Below are 25,638 nucleotides of genomic sequence, written 5' to 3'. Positions count from 1 at the left end.
AATCTCTCTTAACTCTCAGTATTTAATGCTGAATGTAAAAATTACAATAACTCAAAATCCAAAATTTTCAACATCCCTTTTCCCTTTCCTTCTCACGTGTACTTTTTCTGTGGCACTGAAGGAAGCTGCCAAGAGAACTTCAATGACATGACATGTATGGGACTTTATCAATAGTTTCAAGACAACAGTGCTGAAAAGCAAGGTCACACTATTAGCAGAAGTTCCACACACATCTACCCTATTATACCCAATATAAGCAATCACATAAATCAGGTATGGTTTGTGTGTTTACTACAATGTGTGCTACCAAGTGCTCAAAATATTGACCATGAGCACTGCTACGTGCTATAAAGCGAGAGAATCAGTAATGCATGCTGAATTTCACCTTGGTTAATGGCAACATAGGTCCATGTTATAAGACATTTCATGCCTTAGTGAGTCATTGGTGTTTCTTAACAGATCTCTTGTTTTCATTTATCCCCACAGAAAAAGTACAAAAAAGCTAAGCCTGGCAAGTGTGAAGACCATTTTGCATTCCTGAATGACTATTCCTTTGATCTCCAGATGTTCTCTTAAGGGTGCCTATAATTACATGTTGGTACCACACTGATTGCCTTATTTCCAGTGGGATGTCTTCCCATAACTGCAGCAGCGGGATTGCCACTATCTTAGGAATTCAAGGATACTTGAACATGTTTGGATTCCCATCAATAAATCAGGAACTGTTGTTGACAGACCAAGAGTATTGCTTTTATCCACTTCATTTGAGTCAGCACTGATTTTCAGCGTATGGTACTGTGCACATGGCAAAAGCTGACTTCCCCATCATTTGTAAATGATGCTTCTTCCTCGTATGTCCCACTTTGCACTTTCAGTAGATAACATTTGGAGAACCGTAACCAATTTGGAAGTTTTTGGCATGAAGCTATAGATTGCAGTGAAATGTGAAGAGGATTAAATTCAATGGAAAGTAGTGTTAGCAGAACACTCGTTTGATACCTCTTGTACTTCTGAGATACCTCCTTGTGACGCTTGCGTTGTGTGTCATGCTGTTAAAATGTTGGTCCCATTTCTTTCCTCAGTTGCTCTTTTTACTTCCTTGGCATATTTTATTCTTCACAATTACAGTTTCTAGAACTTTTTCATTATGTTTGTAAAGACAGATCATGAGTGCTTGACACTATCTGCATACTATTCAGCATACAACCACATGACCACTCTCATAGTTTGGTGACAGTCATCATTTTTCGAATGTCGTATACGTTGTGAATGTCACCTTTACGAAAAAGTTATCTGATTGCCACAAAAGCATAACACAGACTGATGGGCTTCAAGCAAGAAGGTAAACACAAGAACCATATCTGAGTTACATGTTTGCTTCCACTTGATATAATAGGGCAAATGTTTGTGGAACTTCTGATGGTGGGGCAGTGGTTTTTGGAGCTGTTATCTTGATACTGTTTGATCAAGTCACATACAAATTACGACACTGAAGTTAGATTAGAAGCTTCTTTCAAATGCCACAGAAAAAGGGCATATAGTTCCATTAGGAAAAAAAGTCACTGCTGTAATTCAAAGACTATAAACGATAAAAATTACTTGTGAATGTCAGGAAATTTACCACATTGTCTGCTGCAACTTGGCAACAACTGCACCTCACAATATTTATTCATTCTGTCTTAGCTGCCACACCTAGTATAAGAAAGTGCAAAGAGTGCAACAACCACTGTCCTACGGTACCTCCATACTTCATCTTGAACAACAGAACTGACGTTTTCATTTAAATACATCAAAATTAAGACTGATCCTTCATCAGATGTTTCCTCCTCCATTTTCTGATAATCAGAATTCTGATAAAGTGATGATTGGGACACTTACAGTCATTCTATCTGTTGATAACCACTGACTGTACTGAACCATCTCATCGGGATTATGATCTTCTCTTACATTTTTTAAGTACATTTGAAGCTGGTGTGGTATCACACATATGGTAAGTACAGGCTCAGTTATTTATATTACATGTTATAATTTAATTAGATCTTGGAACATTTCTGTAACAGACACAGAATTTAAAAGCAGTTCAACATTTTGGTAGTAAGTGACGGCACATATGGTATGAGTTCCTAAATATCCTGTTTTGGTCATTTTGGTCATTTCGCTTAAATTACATAAATCTATCTGCTTTTGTTCATGTGTATTCTTCTTTGTGCTCACTTTGTCTTTTTTCTCAGGTATTATTTCCAATTTTCATCATCTAAATAAAAACTGTATACTTTTTACAATGTGTTTCCTCTTTTTTGCTCAGGTACTGATAAAATACCCTTCTCAATTACAAGAATGCTTGCTTGTCATATCAGATATTAAGTAACTTGAAATGTGAAACTGACTTTTTGTTGAGACAAGGTTTGTGATAGAAGAGACAATAATTGAATTTTTTCAAGGCTATTTTCAAGTTCAGTTTTCTGTTTTATTTATCCAAAAGTTCATCCTAATGTTTGGCCTTTTGTTCAAGTACTGTTAATAGACTGTCAGGATTACCGCTTGATCAGTATCCCCTAACTTGATACATGTCAAATTTAGGTTTTTAATACCCCAGCTGGTGATTTACATTTATATCATCTGATGGCAAGTCATCATTTGTTTTACACTAATAAATTTGATACAGGAACTAGGGTAAACCTCTAATCTTGAAGACCTTTGCCTTTTCTAAAAGAACTGCACACAATACAGATGAAACAGATCATTTACGGCATTTAAAGAGATTACAGCAAATTTTACTATTTAAAGAGAATCTGGGCATGTACACGTCTTCGAGTGTACAAAATGCACGCGTGCACGCACACGCACGCACGCACGCGCGCGCGCACACACACACACACACACACACACACACACACAAAAATCAGATAAAACAGTATGAATGGCTACTGCTGAGCCATGAGTTAGTGCATAAGTCCACAGCACTTTTGTTTTGCATACTGGTACCCCCGGTGGCTATGGGTTTATTTACTGTCATTTTTTATTTGTTATTCATTGTCACTCTTTGAATTTACATGTCGTCATTTGGAGATAGTGGGAGGAACTGTGGACACTAGAAAATGGAGTGTGTAGAGGAGAAATTCGAACTTTTTGAACATATTCCTTTGTTTGAGTTCACCAAACAGTGACAGCAGCAGAGGCGGCCAGAAACATTTGCGTCTTGTATGGGGATATTGCCATTGAACAGAGAATGGCAATAAAATGATTTTCTTGTTTTGAGGAGGATTTTTTTGACACTAATGACTCTCCATGTTCTGGAAGACCTTTGGGGTTTGATGACGAACATTTAAAAGTATTAATCTACAATGACCCACATCAGTGTACTCAAGAATTGGCAAATGTAATGAAGTGTGATTGTTCTACCATTGTATGTCTGCATGCAATTGGGAGAGTGCAAAAAGTGGGTGTATGGGTACTGCATGCTCTATGCCAAAACCATAAAATAATCAGTGGAATCAATTGGCTCATGAACAACACTGACCATTCCTATCCTATATCATTACTGATGACTGAGAAATTCTGCCTTTATGCTGACATGCGGTAAAGCAAGGAATGTTTGAGCCCAAACAAAGCAACTCCCCATACAAAATACTTGTGCACATGCGCAAAAGACAATCTTATGCACCTGTTGCAATAGCGACAGTACGAATCCCTTCCCCAACGTGTCAATATCACTGTGGACATTTACTGCCAACAACCAAGATGTGTTGCAAACACAATCCAAGAACAACAACCAGGAAGACAGTGTGAAGTGATGCTAGTCCACCATAAGGCCCATTTGCATTCTGCTAGAGAAAAAAACACTATATGAGAGTTGGTAAGTGAACTCATTCTGCACCTACCTTATTCACCTGATCCTGTGCCCTCAGATTTTCACATTCTCCACCCTCTATCAAACAACCTGCAAGGAACTTCCTTTCAGAATGAAAATGCGCTCCAAAAATGGCTCAATGAGTTCTTTGCCTCAAAATCGTGATTTCTACAGTTGCGGAATCAAAAATTTATCCCAATGTTGGCAGACTTTTGTAAATAGTGAAAGAAATATACTATCAATGACTGAAGTCTCTGTTATGTGTGTCTGTTGGGTTTATTAAAGTTATGGAAAAATGCCATGAACTTACACAGCAACCCATTATAAATTCTCATTCTTCTTCAGTCAATTCATTCTCACCTTGTCAGGGCACTATCACATGAATCTGGAAGGTACTATCCAAGGAAACACTGCCTACTTGTACTTTTCATATTGCTAGAGATCTACAACCAACATCTGTCAAATATTCCAAAAGATGTTGGCCTAACCTAAAAAGTAATTAAATAGTGACAAAATCATTCTATTCCATTGTTTCATTACAAAAGAATTTCATATTATTTTAATACTTACTTCTGTTTTGAAAGCCAATAACTGAAAAATTGTAACAGCTAAATTTATGACCAATGATAATGTGATACATTAAACTTTTGGGCAAAAGACATTCCTCTAAAATAGAAATCTTACACGTTCACGTAGCTAGAACTCTCTCTCTCTCTCTCTCTCTCTCTCTCTCTCTCTCTCTCTCTCTCACACACACACACACACACACACACACACACAACCACTGTCTCTGGCCACAGTGACCAGATTGTGGACTACAAATGGGTATGATGGGAGAAATAGTCTGGTGCGGGTAAGGAGGAGGCTGTGGCAGAGAGGGGGAGAATAGCAGAGTAAGGGTTGGAGGAAGACATGGTACTGCTTGCAGTAGCATGCAGGGACATGGTGGAGACAGGATAGCAGTATATTTTCAACAAATAGTGCAGTAATGTAAGCATTAAGACTTATTAACTTGATTTACAGACTTTCCCAAATCTTTATCTCGCTCTCCTGTAAAATTTGCTTCTTGTGGCTTAAGCTTTATCATTCTGACCTCTTCAATCTAAATTAACTCTCCTATGAAAGCCTGAGTTCTTGAATCCATATAATTTCTTTAAATTGCAACTGAGAAAGTACTTAATCCACAACATTTACATTTTGGAAATGCTCATATATCCAGGTAAACTTCAAGTGCACAAAATTTGAAAGTTTTGTGTGATGGTGTGGGTCATTTCCCAACATTTCTGCACAATTTGATATGAAATAACCCAAATTTAAGTGCTTCAAGTTCTCGTACAGTTCTCACATTACCTGATGTTATGCTCTAATGTCAAAGCTGCATCTGCTCATTTGCAAGTTGCTGTTTAAACTGGTTTTGAATGCTTGCAGTCCGTCCTGGCAACTAAAATTTTGATGGAGCATTTATTATGGTACATTTTTTCTGTATAAAAAGTTTCCAACAAGGTTTCAACATGTCACATTAGACCAGTCCCTCATTAGTTTTCCTTTTCATTACACCTTCCACTATCAAAGTGGACTGCTATGAGGCAGGTTGTAGGTATGTTGATTGTAGTTCTGACAATTTTCTTTAACACTCAGCCAATTCTAGTTTTTAAAAATCCACAATAGCTAAAAGTAAATGAGCTTTTCAAAATCAGAGAATCTTTCAATAACAACTTCACATAAGAGAAAATGATAAGGACTCACCATTTACAATGAGACTGTCTCCTGATGCTGCCACATCTCCCTTGTATATACCATGTGTGGAATCATATTTGAACAAATAAGCCATGTACTCGGGGTCTAAGAAAGGGTCATTGACAGCAACAACCTGTTAAAAATAGGCAGAAAAACTGACACAAGTAAAAATATGAAGAAAGAATTTTTCTTCATGAAAAGTTCCTGAATTAAGAGCAGTTTATAGAATTTAACATTAAGTACCAAAGAAAAAAAATATCTTTCACTGAAGATGCGCAATTTATTCTGCAGATGGCAAACTGTTTACACAACAATTAGCAGAGTACACAAAAAATTATTGAATATTTACTATTTCAAATGGTAAAACTCTACATCTGCATACTTACTCTGCAAGCACCTGAATAGTGCATGGCAGAGGGTGCTTCATACTACTAGCAGCAATTTTTAGTCCTATTTGATTAGAAAATTGAGCAAGAGAATAATGGATGTCTGCATGCACCTTTTCTCATTCTAATCTCTCTTACCTTATTCTCATGATCCCTAAATCAGATATAAAGTGGTGGCAGTAAAATAGCTGCATAGCCTTCCTGAAACACAGGTTCTTGTCACAAGAACTGAGGTGGGTCTCTTTTAAGGATTCCCATTTAAGGTCTCTGGGCCTTTCTCGTACACCCTTCTTTAACAGGACTTCAACTGCTGGAACAATACTTTAGAATCGTTCATGCTAGCACACTGCACACAATTTCTTATAAAGATGCACCACATTTTTTGATAACCCTTCCAACATAACATAGCCTCACATTAACCTAACCTAACACTGATTTTATAGTTTGTACCTATGTCACATCATATCTTAGTAATAATCCCAAACAATTATACAGTGCTGTGTGCTCAAGGACTTTACCGCTTAGATGTTGTAAGGTTCCTTCTCTTTTTATTGTCATTATCCTGCGCTGAACCAAATTTAACAAAAGCTGTGATTCATTACCTCAAGTGAAAATCTTGTCCATGTTGTTCATTTCTCTAAAATGCTTTCCTATAGGTAAATGCACTGTTAGTAAACAATCTGATAGTGTTGCTGATCTCGTGGTCGTGCGGTAGCGTTCTCGCTTCCCACGCCCGGGTTCGATTCCCGGTGGGGTCAGGGATTTTCTCTGCCTCGTGATGACTGGGTGTTGTGTGATGTCCTTGGGTTAGTTAGGTTTAAGCAGTTCTAAGTTCTAGGGGACTGATGACCATAGTTGTTAAGTCCCATAGTGCTCAGAGCCATTTTTAGTGTTGCTGATCCTATCTGATGAATTGTTTCTGTAGGCTTCATTCAGAGTGAAAAAGGTGCTACAGAAGATACAGTCGCCGTCGCCGTGCAAGACAGACTATATATAAAACAATTGAAGACATCGAAATGACCACATCTGCCGCCGACAAGAAAAAGAATACCATCAAATCTGTCGCTGCACACTCTCTACTGGACGGACCTGCAGTGTTTTGTGGTTGCAGACTGAACTTCAGCATTGACATCAATGATTCGTTTACCCACGGTAACGGATGGTTAACAGTCGCTGTTGTACGTGCTGTTGTACATGTTGGGGTACCTAAGGTTTCTTTCATTTCTGTCCAACAGTCGGCCTCCAATATAACAAAAAGGGTTCTATTAATTAAATATTTGAGACAGTCACATATCTATGAAGAAACTCTGTCTGATTGTATCCTGGTTTGTAGCTGATAGTGTGGTACAGTGTCCAGCACTTTTGAGAAATCTAGGAGACAGAATCTACATGTCACCTGCATTTACCGTTCAAAAAGCTATCATGTACAGAGTGAGGATCCATGATGGCACTTGAAAAAAGTCACAAAACATTTGAAAAAGGTGGTACACAGATATGGCACAAATGAGTTGTTTTCATTTTCATAATGCCACACAAAACAGGAAGGTTAAGACGATAATAAAATTTCTATTATGATCATGGTTGGAGTATGGGCATTATTATCTCTCATACAAATTTATTCATTAATTTATGCAGGTGCACTGCTAGTTCAGTATTTTAAAGTGCAGCTAAGTTACTCCTTGAGTATTGATATCTGTACCTTACACATAGCAGCCTTGTGCAGCAACACTGCTTCCTGATAGGGAAGTTTGAAAGTGAGCTCTACAGTGCAAAAATCCTACACTTACGGAAAAACTGAATATGGCTCAGTCATCTGCAGTTTGTCAGATAGAAGCCTGGTCAGAAGTTTCAGAAATCAATTCCTCTAACCCCTTCCTGCATTCAGTCGGTTTGCAAGGGAAGATAGATGCTATTACAGCATTCCAGCAGTTGTCTCAGGATTGTATAGATAACTGTCGATCGTGACGACAGTCCACATTACAACAGTCTCATGCTCCGCTGCCTTCACGCCCATACTGCTTCATTCAATGTGAACTGAGCTACAGACAGTCACATAAAAAAGACAATCACAACTAAAATTTTGGCCATAGCCTTTGTCAGAACATGAGAGCACACATGCATTCACACAATCATTCAGACACAACTGACGCACGCATGACTGCTATCTCTGGCTGCTGAGCAATGGTCTCTGAGAATCAGATCCAAACAGACCTCTCCTCACACCTCCCTGCCTCTCGTTGGCAGCTGCTAGATTAGCAGCCAGAAGTGGTGGCAGCACTGACTGAAAGCTGGGGGGAGTGGCAGAAAGGGAAGAAGCAATAAGAATGAGGGAGTAGGGAAGGGGCTCATGTACTCTGGTGCACCCAGCCAATGATGATGCAAGACATCTCAGTAAACAAACCATATCATCTACTGAGACAGAAACTAAATTTTTCCAGTGTTTTTTTCTTTCAAATTTCCCTCATATTTCCCTGATACGTTTGAAATTCCCCGATACTCCCTGATTTCCAGAACTTGTGGCAACCCTGTTCCAACATATCTCTGAAAAACCGACTGGCTTTGACCTCCCAACAAAATCCTGGGTAATTCTAAAATGAATTAGAACTAATTATGGCACACGTGTGGATTCACTGTATAAATGGAAGCTAAATATGGCTCCAAAACATGAATATGCTGCAGAAACACAAACTACCAATTCTATCGTGCAGACGACACTAACAGCATACAAGGAACAATTTGAAGGATTTCTGAATGTGAGTGATTAACTACATATGTAACCTAAATATTTCTTTATGAATGTTATTCATAGTTTATTTTCATAAATGTGAATGGTAATAATGCCATACAGTACATATACATTAATTGCATTTACTTGATGAGTACACTAATATAAAAGTGTGTAATGGATCAGAATGGTCCAACGATGATGAAGCAATGTTTCTAAACGTGATATCGCTTTTAGAAAGATTCAACAAAGTAGTAGTATTTATTTTTCACAAAGATGAATTTGTCAACAATTTTGAAGAAAACAAAATGGGTGGGAAAGGATTATGCACTAAAATGGTGAATGGAGTTCAGGACTAAAAAGATACAAATTATGCCTTGCCATTGCCAGATCAAAACCACTAGGAACCTAAGAAATTGTGACCAATGCACCAATAATGTTGAAACAGCAGAACTTACTACTACTACTACTACTACTACTACTACTACTACTGGCTGGTAATTCCAAAAAAAGTGAAAAACTTATGGAAAATTCTGAAAGGCAATAGATTGCCTTATTGTACTTAAATTCGGAAGTCAGACTTTACAACTTCTGAAATTGATGTATATTATATTTTTATTGATAAAGAACTGGTAAAGATTTACTCATCAACTCCTACCATCTAGCCCAGACTAAGGGATATTATATGACCATTATACATTATATTTTTATACAAAATGAATTTCTTTGCCATTTCATTGTATTTAATAAATCATTTAGACATCTCTCCACCATTTCAAATAATATTTCTTTACTATTACAGCTGTAGCAAATTAAATGGAAAAAGTTTTCACGCATCCATAACTTCATATTCCACGGTTAGTTGGATTAAAAGAGGGGGGAAAGGAACCAAACTACGAGGTCACGAGGTCATCAGTCCCTTGCTCTGGATAAACCAATGCCACAAATGTGAGAATAAAACAAACAAGACTGACAACTCAAACCAGAATGAAAAGAAAAATCACAAGAACGATGAAGGGCAACAAACATGTAAGTGGACAAAAGGGGACAAGAAAACCACAGAAATGCAAGAAATGGGATTAAGAGATTAAAACAACAAAGCCGATTACCATGGCTGGCTGAGCATGAGAATAAAAAAGGAGAAGCCAGACACTCTGCAACACATTAAAACCTCCACCTTAGAATAACTGAAGAGGAGGACACAGAGGGACAAAGTACATGCGCTAAAACTTAGATCAAATGATAAAATGTAGGAATAAAATGTAGAGCTAAATCAGCCGATGAGGCGATGTCAGATAAAATTGGTGGCAACGAGTCCGGTAACCAAAGATTTTGTCGCTGGGCAGTCAAAGTGGGGTAGTGCACCGGAATATGGGTTACTGTCAATTGGGCGCACCACACTGACACTCAGGTGGGTCTTCATGGCATAGGAGGTAACCGTGGGTCGCCCAAGCATGGCCAATACAGAGCTGGCAGAGGACAAGTGATTCCTTGCGAGAGGCCTGCATAGAAAACTTCCACACGTTTGTAGTCTCCTTAATGACACACAGTTTTTTGTGTGTACTGTTATGCCATTCTGTCTCCTAAAGCCAAAAACCCTACGGTGTATGTCAGAACGCAGGTCAGGTTCAGAGATGCCCACCTCCAGAAGCGGTTTCCACTTAGCCTGTTTGGCCAGCCTGTCGGCAAGTTCGTTGCCTGGGATGCCGACGTGTCCTGGGGTCCACACAAACACCACTGAACGACGGCACCAGTCCAGGGCCATCTATATGGACTCCTGGATGGACACTACCAAAGGATGGCGAGAGCAGCACTGGTCGATTAGCTTGTAGGCTGCTCAAGGAGTCAGTACACAGAAGAAATGGTTCCCCAGGGCATGAACGGATATACTGAACTGCACGAGAGATGGCAACCAGCTCTGCAGTGAATACACTACAGCCATCAGGCAAGGAATGTTGTTCAAAATGGCCTCTGTGGATGTAAGTGAAGCCAACATGACCATCAGCCATTGAGCCATTGTTGTAAACAACTTCAGAGGCCCGAAACAAGTCAAGAATCAAGAGAAAGTGACAGCGGAGAGTGGCAGAAGTAACTGAGTTCTTAGGGTCATGCGAAAGTTCCAGACAAATCTGTGGCCTAGGTGTACACCATGGAGGTGTATGCAGATTGACCTGGATGGGAGGTGGTAAAGTGAAGGACTCCTGTTCAGACAGAAGGGATGTCACATGAACCGCAATCATTAGCCCTGACCTGGACCGCTGTAGTGGGAGATGAACTGCCGGGGGTGTAAAAAGGAGATGGTAATTCAGATGCTCAGGAGAACTATGAATGTGTGCAGCATAATTGGCAAGCAGTTGTGCACGTCGGATCTGCAATGGAGGGGCTCTGGCCTCCACCAGGACAATGGTCACTGGACTCGTTCCAAACGCTCCCATCACTAGGCGAATGCCACAGCAGTGCACTGGGTCAACTGCATGCAATGCTGAGGGTGCCGCTGAACCATAAACCAGACTCCCATAGTCAAGGCGGGATTGAACAAGGGCTTTGTGAGCTCCAGCACAGTAGAATGATCTGCACCCCAGTTGGTGTTGCTCAGGCAGCGGAGGGCATTGAGGTGCTGCCAGCAATTCTAGTTAAGCTGACGAGATGAGGTAGTCAAGTCAATCGGTCATCAAAAATCAGTCCTAAGAATCTATATGTCCCCATTACAGTGAGTGGATTGTCATTAAGGTAAAGTGCTGGTTTCAGATGAATGGTACGACACCGACAGAAGGGCACGACACAAGACTTAGCAGCCGAAAACTGGAAGCTGTGGGGGAGAGCCCATGACTGTGCCTTGTGGATGGCTCCCTGTAGGCACCGCTCAGCAACATCAGTGCACAGAAGTTGTCTGCATACAGAGAGGGTGAGACTGACGGCCCTACAGCTGCTGCTAGAGCGTTAATGGCTACTAAAAATATTGATACACTCAATACAGCGACCTGTGGGACCTCATTGTCCTGGATATGGGGGGGACTATGGAAGGCACCGATTTGGACATGCAAAGTATGGAGCGACAGGAAATTCTGGATAAAAATCTGGAGCGGGCCTCGGAGACCCCACCCGAATACTGTGGCAAGGATATCATGTTGCTAGGTGGTACATACGCTTTGCGTGGATAAAAAAAAGACGGTAACAAGGTGTTGGCATCTGGAAAAGGCTGTTCAGATGGCAGACTTGAGGGACACAAGATTATCAGTGGTAGAGTGACCCTGGCGGAAGCCACCCTGACGTGGAGCCAGTAGGCCACGTGACTCCAGGACCCAACGCAACCACCGACACACCATACGTTCCAGCAGCTTACAAACAACATTGGTAAGGCTGATGGGCCGATAGATATCCACATCAAGTGGGTTTTTACTGGGTTTGAGCACAGGAATGATGGTGCTCTCCCACCATTGTGATGGAAAGACGCCATCGCACTAGATTCGGTTAAGGATGACAAGGAGGTGGTGCTTGTTGTCAGACGGGAGATGTTTAATCTGGGTCAAATCCAGCCCAGGAGCTGTGTCAGGGCAATGTGCAAGTGCACTGAGGAGCTCCCACTCCGTAAATGGGGTGTTATAGGGTTCACTGTGGTGTGTGGTCTAGAGGATTTTCCTTTCCATTCATTGTTTGTGGGTGCGAATGACTGAGGAGTACTTCTCCGATGCAGAGGCTCGAGCAAAGTGCTTGGCAATCGTGTTTGCATTGGTACAAAGTGCGCCATTAATGGTAACACCAGGGACACCAGTTGGGATCTGGTACCCAAAAAGACATCTGACTTTTGTCCAGACTTGGGAAGGTGACATATGGCACCCAATGGTCGACACATACCTCTCCCAACACACCTGTTTCCGTCGTTTTATAAGCTGGCATACACAGGCATGGAGCCGCTTACAGGCTATCAGATGCTCTAGGGACAGCTGTCGCTTATGTCGCTGTAGAGCTCGCTGACGCTCTGTAATTGCATCAGCAACTTCCAGCAACCACCAAGGGACTGTCTTTTGCCAGGGGCACCCCAAAAGAGCGAGGGATTGCGTTTTCTGCCACAGAAATGATTGTGGTAGTCACGTGCTCAACCATCACATTGATGTTACCATGTGGGGTAGAGTCAACAGTGACATCAGAGGTGAAAGTTTCCCAGTCGCCTTGTTTAAAGCCCATCTGGGTAGGCGTCCGTGGGCCTGATGCCGGGGCAGTGACAAGAAGATGGAGAAGTGGTCACTAATACACAGGTCGTCATGTGCTCCCCAGTGGATAGATGGGAGAAGTCCTGGGCTGCAAATCTATAAATCAATGGCCGAATAACTGCCATAAGCCACACTCAAATGTGTAGCGGCCCCAGTATTTAAGAGGCAGAGGTCGAACTGAGACAGTAAATTTTCAACATCTTTGCCTCGGCCAGTAAGCACAGCGTCACCCCACAAGGGGTTATGGGCATTAAAATCTTCCACAAGTAGGAAAGATTTAGGGAGTTGATCAATCAGTGCAGCTAATACATTCAAGGATATTGCATTATCTGGAGGAAGATAGACATTGCGGACAGTTATTTCCTGCGTCATCTGTATTCTGACAGCCACAGCTTCCAGAGGGGTTTGGAGGGGCACAGGTTCACTACAGACAGAGTTTAGGACATGAATGCAAAGTCCACTTGACGCTCGATTATAGTCACTACGGTCCCTGTAATATTCCTTATAGCCATGGAGGGCAGGGGTCCACATTGCCGGGAACCATGTTTCCTGGAGGGCAATGCAGAACACGGGTGTAAAGCTTAACAGTTGCCGTAGCTCAGCCAGGTGGTGGAAAAAACCGCTGCAATTCCACTGGAGGATGACATCATCATCAGACTGGGAAAGCACGGAACATTCAATAAGGCAGTTTATGCCTCAGGGTCACCTGCTGCCACCGACATTTTTGCCTGAGCAGTCTACGAGGTGCGACAATAAAGTAATGCGACTGATTTTCTTTGCAAGATGTGGCAACCTTGCAGGCTTGCATAGGCACAATATCTTTGACTTTGGTCTATAAGCTGCTTCTAGTCCAAGCGGCACATTGATGCAACTGCTCAGTCGTGAGTTGTGCTGTAATAAGTTAACATGTGTTTGTCTCTCTCAACATGGAAATTGAACCACATAATATTGCGCAATGGTATGCCATTTCTTTTTGCATTCAACTGGATGAAAATGCAACGACAACTTGCAGTAAGCTTCAGAAGGCTTTTGGAGAGGAGGTTATGTCAAGAGCTCAAGTTTTTCGTTGGTGTAAAATGTTTAGTGAAGGCAGAGCGAACGTTGAAGATGAAGACCGCAGTGGACGACCATCAACCTCACGGACAGATGTCAACTTGGCCAGGGTGCATGAACTCGCATCAATCGAGAAACAGTTCATCTAATAATAACTGAAGATCTTGCTATGAGAAAGATTTGCGCAAAAATGGTCCCCAAAAATCTCACACCACAACAGCTAGAAACATGGTAAAATGTGGCAGCTAATCTGTTAGAGAAAACAGAAATCAATCCAGAATTGTTGAGCCCTGTTATCACTGGTGATGAAAGTTGGTTTTTTCAGTATGATCCAGAGACAAAACTCCAAAGTCCACAATGGTGCTCAAAGGGATCGCCAAGACCAAAAAATGCTCGCATGTCAAAAGTCCAAAGTGAAATGCATGCTTGTGTGTTTCTTTGATTCCAAGGGAATTGTTCATAAAGAGTGGGTGCCTCCTGGACAAAAAGTTAACCAATATTACCACAAAACATTTTTAGAAAGACTTTGTAAAAGAAAGACTTTGTAAAAGATCCCCCCATGAACCATGGACCTTGCCATTGGTGGGGAGGCTTGCGTGCCTCAGCAATACAGATAGCCGTACCGTAGGTACAACCACAACGGAGGGGTATCTGTTGAGAGGCCAGACAAACGTGTGGTTCCTGAAGAGGGGCAACAGCCTTTTCAGTACTTGCAAGGGCAACAGTCTGGATGATTGACTGATCTGGCCTTGTAACAATAACCAAAGCGGCCTTGCTGTGCTGGTACTGCGAACGGCTGAAAGCAAGGGGAAACTATGGCCGTAATTTTTCCCGAGGGCATGCAGCTTTACTGTATGATTAAATGATGATGGCGTCCTCTTGGGTAAAATATTCCGGAGGTAAAATAGTCCCCCATTCGGATCTCCGGGTGGGGACTACTCAAGAGGATGTCGTTATCAGGAGAAAGAAAACTGGCGTTCTACGGATCGGAGCGTGGAATGTCAGATCCCTTAATCGGGCAGGTAGGTTAGAAAATTTAAAAAGGGAAATGGATAGGTTAAAGTTAGATATAGTGGGAATTAGTGAAGTTCGGTGGCAGGAGGAACAAGACTTCTGGTCAGGTGAATACAGGGTTATAAACACAAAGTCAAATAGGGGTAATACAGGAGGAGGTTTAATAATGAATAGGAAAACAGGAATGCAGGTAAGCTACTACAAACAGCATAGTGAACGCACTATTGTGGCCAAGATAGATAAGAAGCCCACACCTACTACAGTAGTACAAGTTTATATGCCAACTAGCTCTGCAGATGACGAAGAAATTGAAGAAATGTATGATGAAATAAAAGAAATTATTCAGATAGTGAAGGGAGACGAAAATTTAATAGTCATGGGTGACTGGAATTCGAGTGTAGGAAAAGGGAGAGAAGGAAACGTAGTAGGTGAATATGGATTGGGGCTAAGAAATGAAAGAGGAAGCCGCCTGGTAGAATTTTGCACAGAGCACAACTTAATCATAGCTAACACTTGGTTTAAGAATCATGATAGAAGGTTGTATACATGGAAGAACCCTGGAGATACTAAAAGGTATCAAATAGATTATATAATGGTAAGACAGAGATTTAGGAACCAGGTTTTAAATTGTAAGACATTTCCAGGGGCAGATGTGGACTCTGACCACAATCTATTGGTTATGATCTGTAGATTAAAACTGAAGAAACTGCAAAAAGGTGGGAATTTAAGGAGATGGGATCTGGATAAACAGAAAGAACCAGAGGTTCTACAGAGTTTCAGGGAGAGCATAAGGGAACAATTAACAGGAATGGGGGAAAGAAATACAGTAGAAGAAGAATGGGTAGCTTTGAGGGATGAAATAGTGAAGGCAGCAGAGGATCAAGTACGTAAAAAGACGAGGGCTAGTAGAAATCCTGGGGTAACAGAAGAAATATTGAATTTAATTGATGAAAGGAGAAAATATAAAAACTCAGTAAATGAAGCAGGCAAAAAGGAATACAAACGTCTCAAAAATGAGATCGACAGGAAGTGCAAAATAGCTAAGCAGGGATGGCTAGATGACAAATGTAAGGATGTAGAGGCTTATCTCACTAGGGGTTAGATAGATACTGCCTACAGGAAAATTAGAAAGACCTTTGGAGATAAGAGAACCACTTGTATGAACATCAAGAGCTCAGATGGAAACCCAGTTCTAAGCAAAGAAGGGAAAGCAGAAAGGTGGAAGGAGTATATAGAGGGTCCGTACAAGGGCGATGCACTTGAGGACAATATTATGGAAATGGAAGAGGATGTACATGAAGATGAAATGGGAGATACGATACTGCGTGAAGAGTTTGACAGAGCACTGGAAGACCTGAGTCGAAACAAGGCCCCCGGAGTAGACAACATTCCATTGGAACTACTGACGGCCTTGGGAGAGCCAGACCTGACAAAACTCTACCATCTGGTGAGCAAGATGTATGAAACAGGCGAAATACCCTCAGACTTCAAGAAGAATATAATAATTCCAATCCCAAAGAAAGCTGGTGTTGACAGATGTGAAAATTACCGAACTATCAGTTTAATAAGCCACAGCTGCAAAATACTAACACGAATTCTTTACAGACAAATGGAAAAACTAGTAGAAGCCGACCTCGGGGAAGATCAGTTTGGATTCCATAGAAATACTGGAACACGTGAGGCAATACTGACCTTACGACTTATCTTAGAAGAAAGATTAAGGAAAGGCAAACCTGCGTTTCTAGCAATTGTAGACTTAGAGAAAGCTTTTGACAATGTTGACTGGAATACTCTCTTTCAAATTCTAAAGGTGGCTGGGGTAAAACACAGGGAGCGAAAGGCTATTTACAATTTGTACAGAAACCAGATGGTAGTTATTAGAGTCGAGGGACATGAAAGGGAAGCAGTGGTTGGGAAGGGAGTGAGACAGGGTTGTAGCCTCTCCCCGATGTTATTCAATCTGTATATTGAGCAAGCAGTAAAGGAAACAAAAGAAAAATTCGGAGTAGGTATTAAAATCCATGGAGAAGAAATAAAAACGTTGAGGTTTGCTGATGACATTGTAATTCTGTCAGAGACGGCAAAGGACTTGGAAGAGCAGTTGAACGGAATGGATGGTGTCTTGAAGGGAGGATATAAGATGAACATCAACAAAAACAAAAACGTGGATAATGGAATGTAGTTGAATTAAGTCGGGTGATGTTGAGGGTATTAGATTAGGAAATGAGACACTTAAAGTAGTAAAGGAGTTTTGCTATTTGGGGAGCAAAATAACTGATGATGGTCGAAGTAGAGAGGATATAAAATGTAGACTGGCAATGGCAAGGAAAGCGTTTCTGAAGAAGAGGAATTTGTTAACATCGAGTATAGATTTAAGTGTCAGGAAGTCATTTCTGAAAGTATTTGTATGGAGTGTAGCCATGTATGGAAGTGAAACATGGACGGTAAATAGTTTGGACAAGAAGAGAATAGAAGCTTTCGAAATGTGGTGCTACAGAGGAATGCTGAAGATTGGATGGGTAGATCACATAACTAATGAGGAAGTATTGAATAGGATTGGGGAGAAGAGAAGTTTGTGGCACAACTTGACCAGAAGAAGGGATCGGTTGGTAGGACATGTTCTGAGGCATCAAGGGATCACCAATTTGATATTGGAGGCCAGCGTGGAGGGTAAAAATCGTAGGTGGAGACCAAGAGATGAATACACTAAGCAGATTCAGAAGGGTGTAGGTTGCAGTAGGTACAGGGAGATGAAGAAGCTTGCACAGGATAGAGTAGCATGGAGAGCTGCATCAAACCAGTCTCAGGACTGAAGACCACAACAAACAAACATTGTAAAAGATTTCTTCGTGTCCATGCTGATAATTGGATTCTGCATCATGATAATGTGCCATCTTATACTGCTCTGTCAGTACAGCAATTTTTAACTTCAAAACAAATTTCAGTACTACCACAGCCACTTTATTCACCAGATATTGCTCTGTGCGACTTTTTTCGATTCCCATGAGTCAAAACGGTGGTCAAGGGCACCATTTTCAAACAACACAAGATGTCCAAAAAGCTGTGAAAAGGGTCTTGGAGGATATTACAAAAGATGAGTTCCAGAAATGTTACCATCAATGGTAGAAGCACTGGAAAAAGTGTATGCAATGAGAAGGGAACTACTCTGAAAGAGACAACACTAAACTTGACTAAAACGGTAAGCAAAATTTTTTTTTCACATCAGTCTCATTACTTTATTGTTGCACCCCATATATCCATTGTGTGTGAGGGTCCCCACTAGTGAAAACCTGGGAAGTGAGTGGCCCAAGGGACCCCTTCCTACCAAGAGGAGCTGAAGAGCCTTACACTTCTCTGGCTCAGAAGTGGGAACTGAAATCCCTAATGGTTGGGGGGGGGGGGGGGGGGGGGGGGGTGTTTCTCCCGAAGTAGGCGGTGCGGGAGCAACAGGGAGGGAAGTGCCCCCTACCAGGCGGCAGGTGTATTCTCCCAGTTCTGAGAGGCGACAGGAATTCGAGGAACTGATGGGGCGAGAATTGTTCTTGTAGCGGCGGCGTGTGAGGAGGTCATAGCCACAGGATGTAGGCACACAAATTTCCTCTTAGCCTCAGTGTAGGTCAGTTAGTATATTCCATGAGTTCCCTCTCTTTCTGTAAAATCCCGCAGTCTGGCGAGCAGGGTGAATGATGCTCTCCACAATCGACACAGATGGGAGACGGGGTGCATGGAGTATTGGGTGCGATGGATGTCCACATGGGGCTGGAAGAACAGTGGAAAGACATATGACTGAACTTAAAGCACCGCATCGAGGGAAGTATATATGGCTTGACGTCACAGTGGTAGACAATCACCTTGAACTTCTCAGGCAGTGTGTCACCCTTGAAGGCCAAGATGAGGGCACAGGTGGCAACCTGGTTATCCCTCGGATCCCAATGGATGTGCCAGATGAAATGAACACCTCATCTCTCCAAATTGGCAGGCAGCTCATCGTTAGACTGTAAGCTCTTATGATGTAGGAGGGTAACAGAAACATTCCCTAACTTGCCACAAGCGAGTAATGTCCGTGACTGGGCAGAGGATGCCGTTTTTATCAATACTGACCCACAGTGCATTTTGGACAAGCTCTCCATCTCCCCAAACTTTTCCTCCAAATGCACCACAAGAAACTGAGGGTTCATGGACATGAAAGATTCCCCATTAGCTCTCGTACATACGAGGTACCAGGGTGAATAAGCTTAAGCTTCACTGCCATCCTTAGTCTGGCGTTCCTCCCATGGTGTGGCCAGAGAGGGGAACGACTTGGGGTCATATTTCTTAGCATTTAAGTTAGACTTGGCCCGCTTAGAGACAGCTGGCGACAGACCACCAGCAAGAGGTGATGTACTACACTTCATGGCGTGCCATCCACCCTGATGCCACCCACTCAGACCAGGGGACCTCCTTACAGGTGCCACCCAGCCACAGCAAAGGCCATTTAGCAGGATGGTCATTGCCGGGAGTCCCGATGCCCCGGGGTAACGGTGGGCATCTACTCCTTGGCATACGTGGGGAATTAATGGTGCAGGCCTCAGCAGAGTGATCCCTGTGTTGCCAGGGGGCTACAACCAACAGGGTACATGGCGGCCCCACCACAATGGACTGGCTACCGTGCTGGATATGAGGTACAAGGCTACCGTGCTGGATATGAGGTACAAAGAAGTTCATGGTCATCGTTGGCACAGAAAGTGACACTGCATAGTGCGTGGTAGAAAATGCACCCAGGAAGGTGTCCTCACTCAAGAGATGGAGAATGGGCGGGACTGCAATGTGACAACAAGGAAATGGGCTAAAGATCTCAATGCAAGATGGACATGATCCACCATGTAAGGTGCCCTACCCCAATTAGTTTGCTCTTCGGGAAAATTTTGAAAAATGGAGATCAAATCCTACAGGGGACCACCACATAAAGGCCAAAACATGTGAGACTCCTTTTAGTCACCTCTTATGACAGGCAGGAAAACCTCGGGCCTATTCTTACCGCTGGACCCGTGGGGGTTCATATTTCATGAAAAAATTTAATATGATATTTTATTTAGTTATGACATGCAAAATTTCAGTGTTTTCAACTCACCAAAATAGCCTGAAATGCAGTTAAAGACGCAACACTTCATTTTTCCTAATGTGACAAGGAAATGGAAAAATTTTTCAAAAAGGACATGACAGGGAGAGTAGTTAAAGTTGTGCAGGAAGGTTCTATAGATGACGTTTTCAAAATGTTGGAGAACAACTTACCAAATTTTCTTCTTCACTGTGTTATCAAAGATAAGGGAATTCCGTTTTGAACTGAGAAAAGTTTGAAATGGTTGATTTAGCATTTGTGTTCTTCAGATTGATTTCAGTAAGAATTTCACTATGGCTCATCGAGATGAGGTGTGGAGCACACGCTGGAGTAATTAACATATCATTATTTACACACAGTCTATGGCTCTGAGCACTATGGGACTTCAACATCTATGGTTATCAGTCCCCTAGAACTCAGAACTACTTAAACCTAACTAACCTAAGGACAGCACACAACACTCAGTCATCACGAGGCAGAGAAAATCCCTGACCCCGCCAGGAATCGTACCCGAGAACCCGGGCGTGGGAAGCGAGAACGCTACCGCACGACCACGAGCTGCGGACATAGCACACAGTCTAGTTTCATACCCTATCAGCTGTGATTATCTGCAGTGAGATAAGTTAGCAGTTCATTTCTCTCCCTTTCTCTCTTTTTTTGTAAAAAGTAACAGCAGTGAACAGTAGCACATAGTAAAACAAAACAAAAAAATTTTTTGATGATTTTTTTAACTTATCTCCCTGTATAGAACAAAATTTTGTATTTATCATTCTACGTCAAATCAGCTAATTTTGTTAAAACTTTTACCACAGCTGGAGGCAAATCACAAGTTCTGTAAAGCTCTAGCTCAACATGTGGTGTACTTTCAGTGCCAGAGCCATCAGCTTGGAGGTCACTCAGTCAATACAAATGTTACTGTGAATAAATCATCACATTTGACAACATGTTATACACTGGCTATTGCAGTGAGAAATCTGCATTTGGTATGTCTGTTCAATGGTTGATGGTAAGTTGAATTACAACGTGAACTAAGTCAATGAGGTACCACATTTTTTCCACAATTGCTGTTCGAAGTGTGTGTGTGTGTGTGTGTGTGTGTGTGTGTGTGTGTGTGTGTGTGTGTGTGTGTGTGTGAGAGAGAGAGAGAGAGAGAGAGAGAGAGAGGGGGGGGGAGGAACCATCACCACCACCACAAAACAACAATTTACATCACACACATCATTGCAGTTTCAAGCATTGGTATCTCCAGCCTAAGATTTTTTCATGTCACGGTTTTTTACTAAGGAAATTTATGAAAGACCACTTGATAAATAATTAACTTTGAAGCTTGTTTAGTTTATCAGATATTTGGACCTAGACTGGATGTCATATTTTATCATTAAATGTGACCAACGTTCAGTGTGAAATATATCAAAAATGGTTATCTGACAATTTTTTTTTGTTAACTAGTTCATTAGGAAGAGCAGATTTTTATGTCCTAGGCACTTGTTTTTGCTTGTTGGTATCTTTTATTTAAAGGATAATATTTAGCTTCAAATGTAAGCAATGTTGGGTCGGTAAATGTATTGTTTGATGTAAAAGGATGCATGAGAATTAATTTACTTTTATAATCACATAAATGGAAAACTTGCATTGGTTCATGGTTGCTTCCCTACTACCAGCTTAAAAAAAAATGGTAACACCACTGCCAAGGGACCATGCCTGACAGCCTGGCAAGAACAGCCACAGGTGGAGTCTCTTCTTACAGGTTCCCAACCCTGAACTGGGTTGCTCTGTCATGGTTCCAAGTCTCATATAGGGCTCCTGATCAGGTTCCCAAGCCTGATCTGCTCTTTACTATTGATTGGACTTGAATTTTTCTTCATTATTGAATAAAGTTTGATAGGGAACTTATAATGGCATCCTGTCAATGTTGTGACCAAAATGTTGGTGATAATGTGCTGCTCTGGCATCCAGCAATAATCTCTTTTATATGAACAACAGAATGAACATGCAGGACCCTCAGGATGCATGAAGTCTTTTAGCACATCATTCTGTTCAAGTGATATGTTGTGATATTGCTAGTTCTCCAAATACAGGCTATGTATTATACAGGTTGGAGATTCAAAATGTTTTCTCCATAGTAGACTGGTCAATGATAGCTGTAAAAGATGCTGTATCATTTGAAAGTCTGCTGATGTGAAGCGTTTATCATCAGCCTGCACAAGATGGTGATTATATTGTTACAGAAATAGTTTTGCCATTTTCAAACCTTTCTTCTTGAGCTAATGTTGCAATTTCAGCTCTGGCCCTTTCAATAAAGAATAACTTGATTCTATTAACATTCTTATCACAAAATGTGAATAAGTCAAACAGTGTCGTCCTGAAGGCTTGTACAAGCTGCTAATCGTTTCGTTGTTCCACCAGTTTCATCATATGGTAATTTGTCATGTCTTATCCTGAAGTATTTCCTTTCAGTCTTGCTTCCAAAATCATTTTCATGATTACATATGTTGATGAAATTCTTGAAATTTTGGTATTGGGCAGTAGAACAGTCACTGAAGTAATGGGAATAGTAGATTTCAACAATTGTTATTCTTCGATACTTGATCAATCTTGTCAAATACACTTTAACTATGTCACACCTGAGGGACTCACCGATTATGCAAATATTCAAATTTGGGATATCTTCAGCACTTCTGTAGTTTATTAACTACAAACGGGTGTAACGTGGCTTGCTTGTTTTGTTTTCCCAGTGGAAGAAATGCACAGCATCTTGCACCACAAATGAATAGATTTCTATGAAATACATTACAAAAACAGTTTTCTTCATTTTCAAACTGTTTTTTATCATCTTCCAATATTGGCTTTGATACATTGCAATGCACTACTGGCAAGAAAGGTTCCATATTTTTCCAGTTAATTCTGAAGTAAAATCTTCAGTTGCCAGCTGTTTTGTGTCCAATGTTTTGCTGTCAATGTGAACCCTCGCTTGCATTCAATAACACCTTCAAGGATCACTTTTCTTGAAAGCATCTATCAAAAATAGTTCCAATGGTTCTTCTCACAATGATTGAGCATGTTGTCTTTTGGTTTTAAGCTACAGACAGTTTTCTTCTTTTACTTTTAAGTAGGCGTTTGTAATCTTCTGGGATTGGACTTTGGTCTATCAATAACTTAAGGCATACTGCACAAGCACAACCTTAATGTGTTCCAAAAGAACCGACAGGCACACACAATTTTGGATGTAACTCACAGAATTTAGAGAATCCTAGGTACAATGCAGCCTTGAAGCATTATAAATAGTTCTTTCAGGTTGCAAATTAAGAGTCATCTCTGCCTCTGGATCTTCTGTCCTTCAATTGCAATAGAAACACAATCTTTGAGCCCACAACACATCCTCCGGTACTCTCTTTATAAAATTATAAACTCTTGACTTCATTTGGTTCAAAACCTATTTCCCTTGCTTTCTTTCAAGCAGTGCATGGTTTCCCTTTTTTTTTTTTTTTTTTTGTTAACTTTCTGGCAATTGGGTATGGCTCCTTGGCAATGGGATTATCATTTTTTTTTGTTTATGACCTAAAATATGTCTGCTTGTGTCTGTATGTGTGGATGGATATGTGCGTGTGTGCGAGTGTATACCTGTCCTTTTTTCCCCCTAAGGTAAGTCTTTCCGCTCCCGGGATTGGAATGAACTCCTTACCCTCTCCCTTAAAACCCACTTCCTTTCGTCTTCCCCTCTCCTTCCCTCTTTCCTGATGAGGCAACAGTTTGTTGCGAAAGCTTGAATTTTGTGTGTATGTTTGTGTTTGTTTGTGTGTCTATTGACCTGCCAGCGCTTTTGTTCGGTAAGTCACCTCATCTTTGTTTTTATATATAATTTTTCCCACGTGGAATGTTTCCTTCCACTATAAAAAATAAATTCTCATACATCCGTTTAAGTCAAATACGCACTTACTGTGCCAAAGTCACTTATTATTTAAGCTAAGCATTATTCCTTAAACAAAATATGTCAACATGCAAAAACAAGTGCCTAGGAGGTGATAAAAATCAGCTCTTTCTAACTGAACTAATTAAAAACAAAAGTGGTTGACCATCATTTTCAGATATCAGACCAAGGAACATTGATCAAATATGATGAAAAAATTTAAGACACCCAGTCTAAATCCAAATATTTCAAACAAAACAAGTTGAAAGTTAATATACCATATGATCTTACTTGATTAAAAGAAAATGTTTTAAGCTGGAGGTCTTTTTTCGCCTACTTTGAGCAGCAATTAAGGAAAATGTGCTACCTCATTGACATAGCCCATGTTCAGCTTAGACCAAAAGTTGAGTAGAAACACCAATTTGCAGATTTCTCACTGTAATAGTCAGTTCGACAAACTTGATGATTTTTTTCACAACACCATGCATTTTGGCTGGCTGACCTCCAAGCTGATAGCTTTGGTGTAGAAACTAAGGCATATCTTGATCTAAAACTTTGCCGAAGTTCCTTTGAGATGTGACTGCAGCTATGGTAAAAGTTTTAAGGAGATTGGAAAAAAACACATAATTTTGCAACTATTAAAAAATGAACTTATCATTTTAAAAGGACATTGCAAGTATTTCATTGTGTACTGTGTACCAGTGAATCAGTTATAACTTTTTACATTATTAATATATGAATAGCTTAGATCACACATAGGCAACATTGGGGGCAGAATCATCACAAAGTGATGGACTTCCCACTGAGTCACAGCTTTGTTCATTATTTTTGCTTGAAATCCTTTTATTTTGAAGTTGCTTAGTTTTCAGCTTCTTAGACCCCTCAAACATCTTTTCTCTTTTTCTTCTGACTTTACACTTTTCTTGAAGTTTTTTCTTCAATAACTGCTTTCTCAGATGTTGCAGTGCTTCTCCCTTTCAAGTGTACAGTTGTTTTTTAAGAGGCACTTTTGGATAACCACAAAACTCATTCAGTGAGATGTATCATTTGGTGGTGCTGTTGTTCAGTGTATAAACTGCAGCTGGCTGCCTAAAGATTTTGTACATTATATTCCAAAGTGTTTGGAGGGATCACACATCTGATTAAATCCAGTGGATCTACTGGATTAGACTCACCACCAGAATTCAGAGAAAGGTCTGAAACTGCCGACATAAGGAAATTCGATTCATTGAAGATGCTCACACTAAGTGGAAAAATTCCACACTTTCTAAACCCAGAAGTTACATTCGTTGGTGTCACTGCCTAAAGAAAACATTCACAAACACCCTCTACAACTTGATAAATTGCCGTAGGCTTCGATTTCTCAGCATCCACGAGCCTACACTGTTTCAATGTGTACCGTATATAAGTGTCTCTCTGTGTACTAAATACACCATGAATTAGAACAAAATTATTAGGATTAATAACCTACATATCCACCACATCAAAAACTGGTCAATATTTAGCTAAAAGTGTATAGGCCTATCTGGTAATAAAATAAGAAATTCCTCTTAAGTGTTTTTATTATGGAAAATATGATATTTATAAAAAGATGTTAATCGAAATTGATGGCTACCAAAAAGATGCAGTAACAGATAAAGAAGTATAAATCTCACCA

At 40.8% G+C, this 25,638-nt stretch overlaps 1 protein-coding gene across 1 annotated transcript in view; it reads right to left on the bottom strand.

Annotated features, from left to right (window-relative positions):
• Positions 1-25,638, bottom strand: part of LOC124775794 (glyceraldehyde-3-phosphate dehydrogenase 2-like) — a 90,631-nt gene that overhangs the window by 60,458 nt on the left and 4,535 nt on the right. Inside the window, exon 2 of the mRNA XM_047250625.1 lies at positions 5,597-5,720. Coding sequence (XP_047106581.1) covers positions 5,597-5,720 — 124 coding nt within the window. The remainder of the gene's footprint in view (positions 1-5,596; positions 5,721-25,638) is intronic.

This window comes from Schistocerca piceifrons, chromosome 2 (assembly GCF_021461385.2).
Source record: "Schistocerca piceifrons isolate TAMUIC-IGC-003096 chromosome 2, iqSchPice1.1, whole genome shotgun sequence".
In the NCBI taxonomy this organism is placed as follows: Eukaryota; Metazoa; Arthropoda; class Insecta; order Orthoptera; family Acrididae; genus Schistocerca; species Schistocerca piceifrons.
This window is presented reverse-complemented; position numbering and strand designations above follow the sequence as displayed.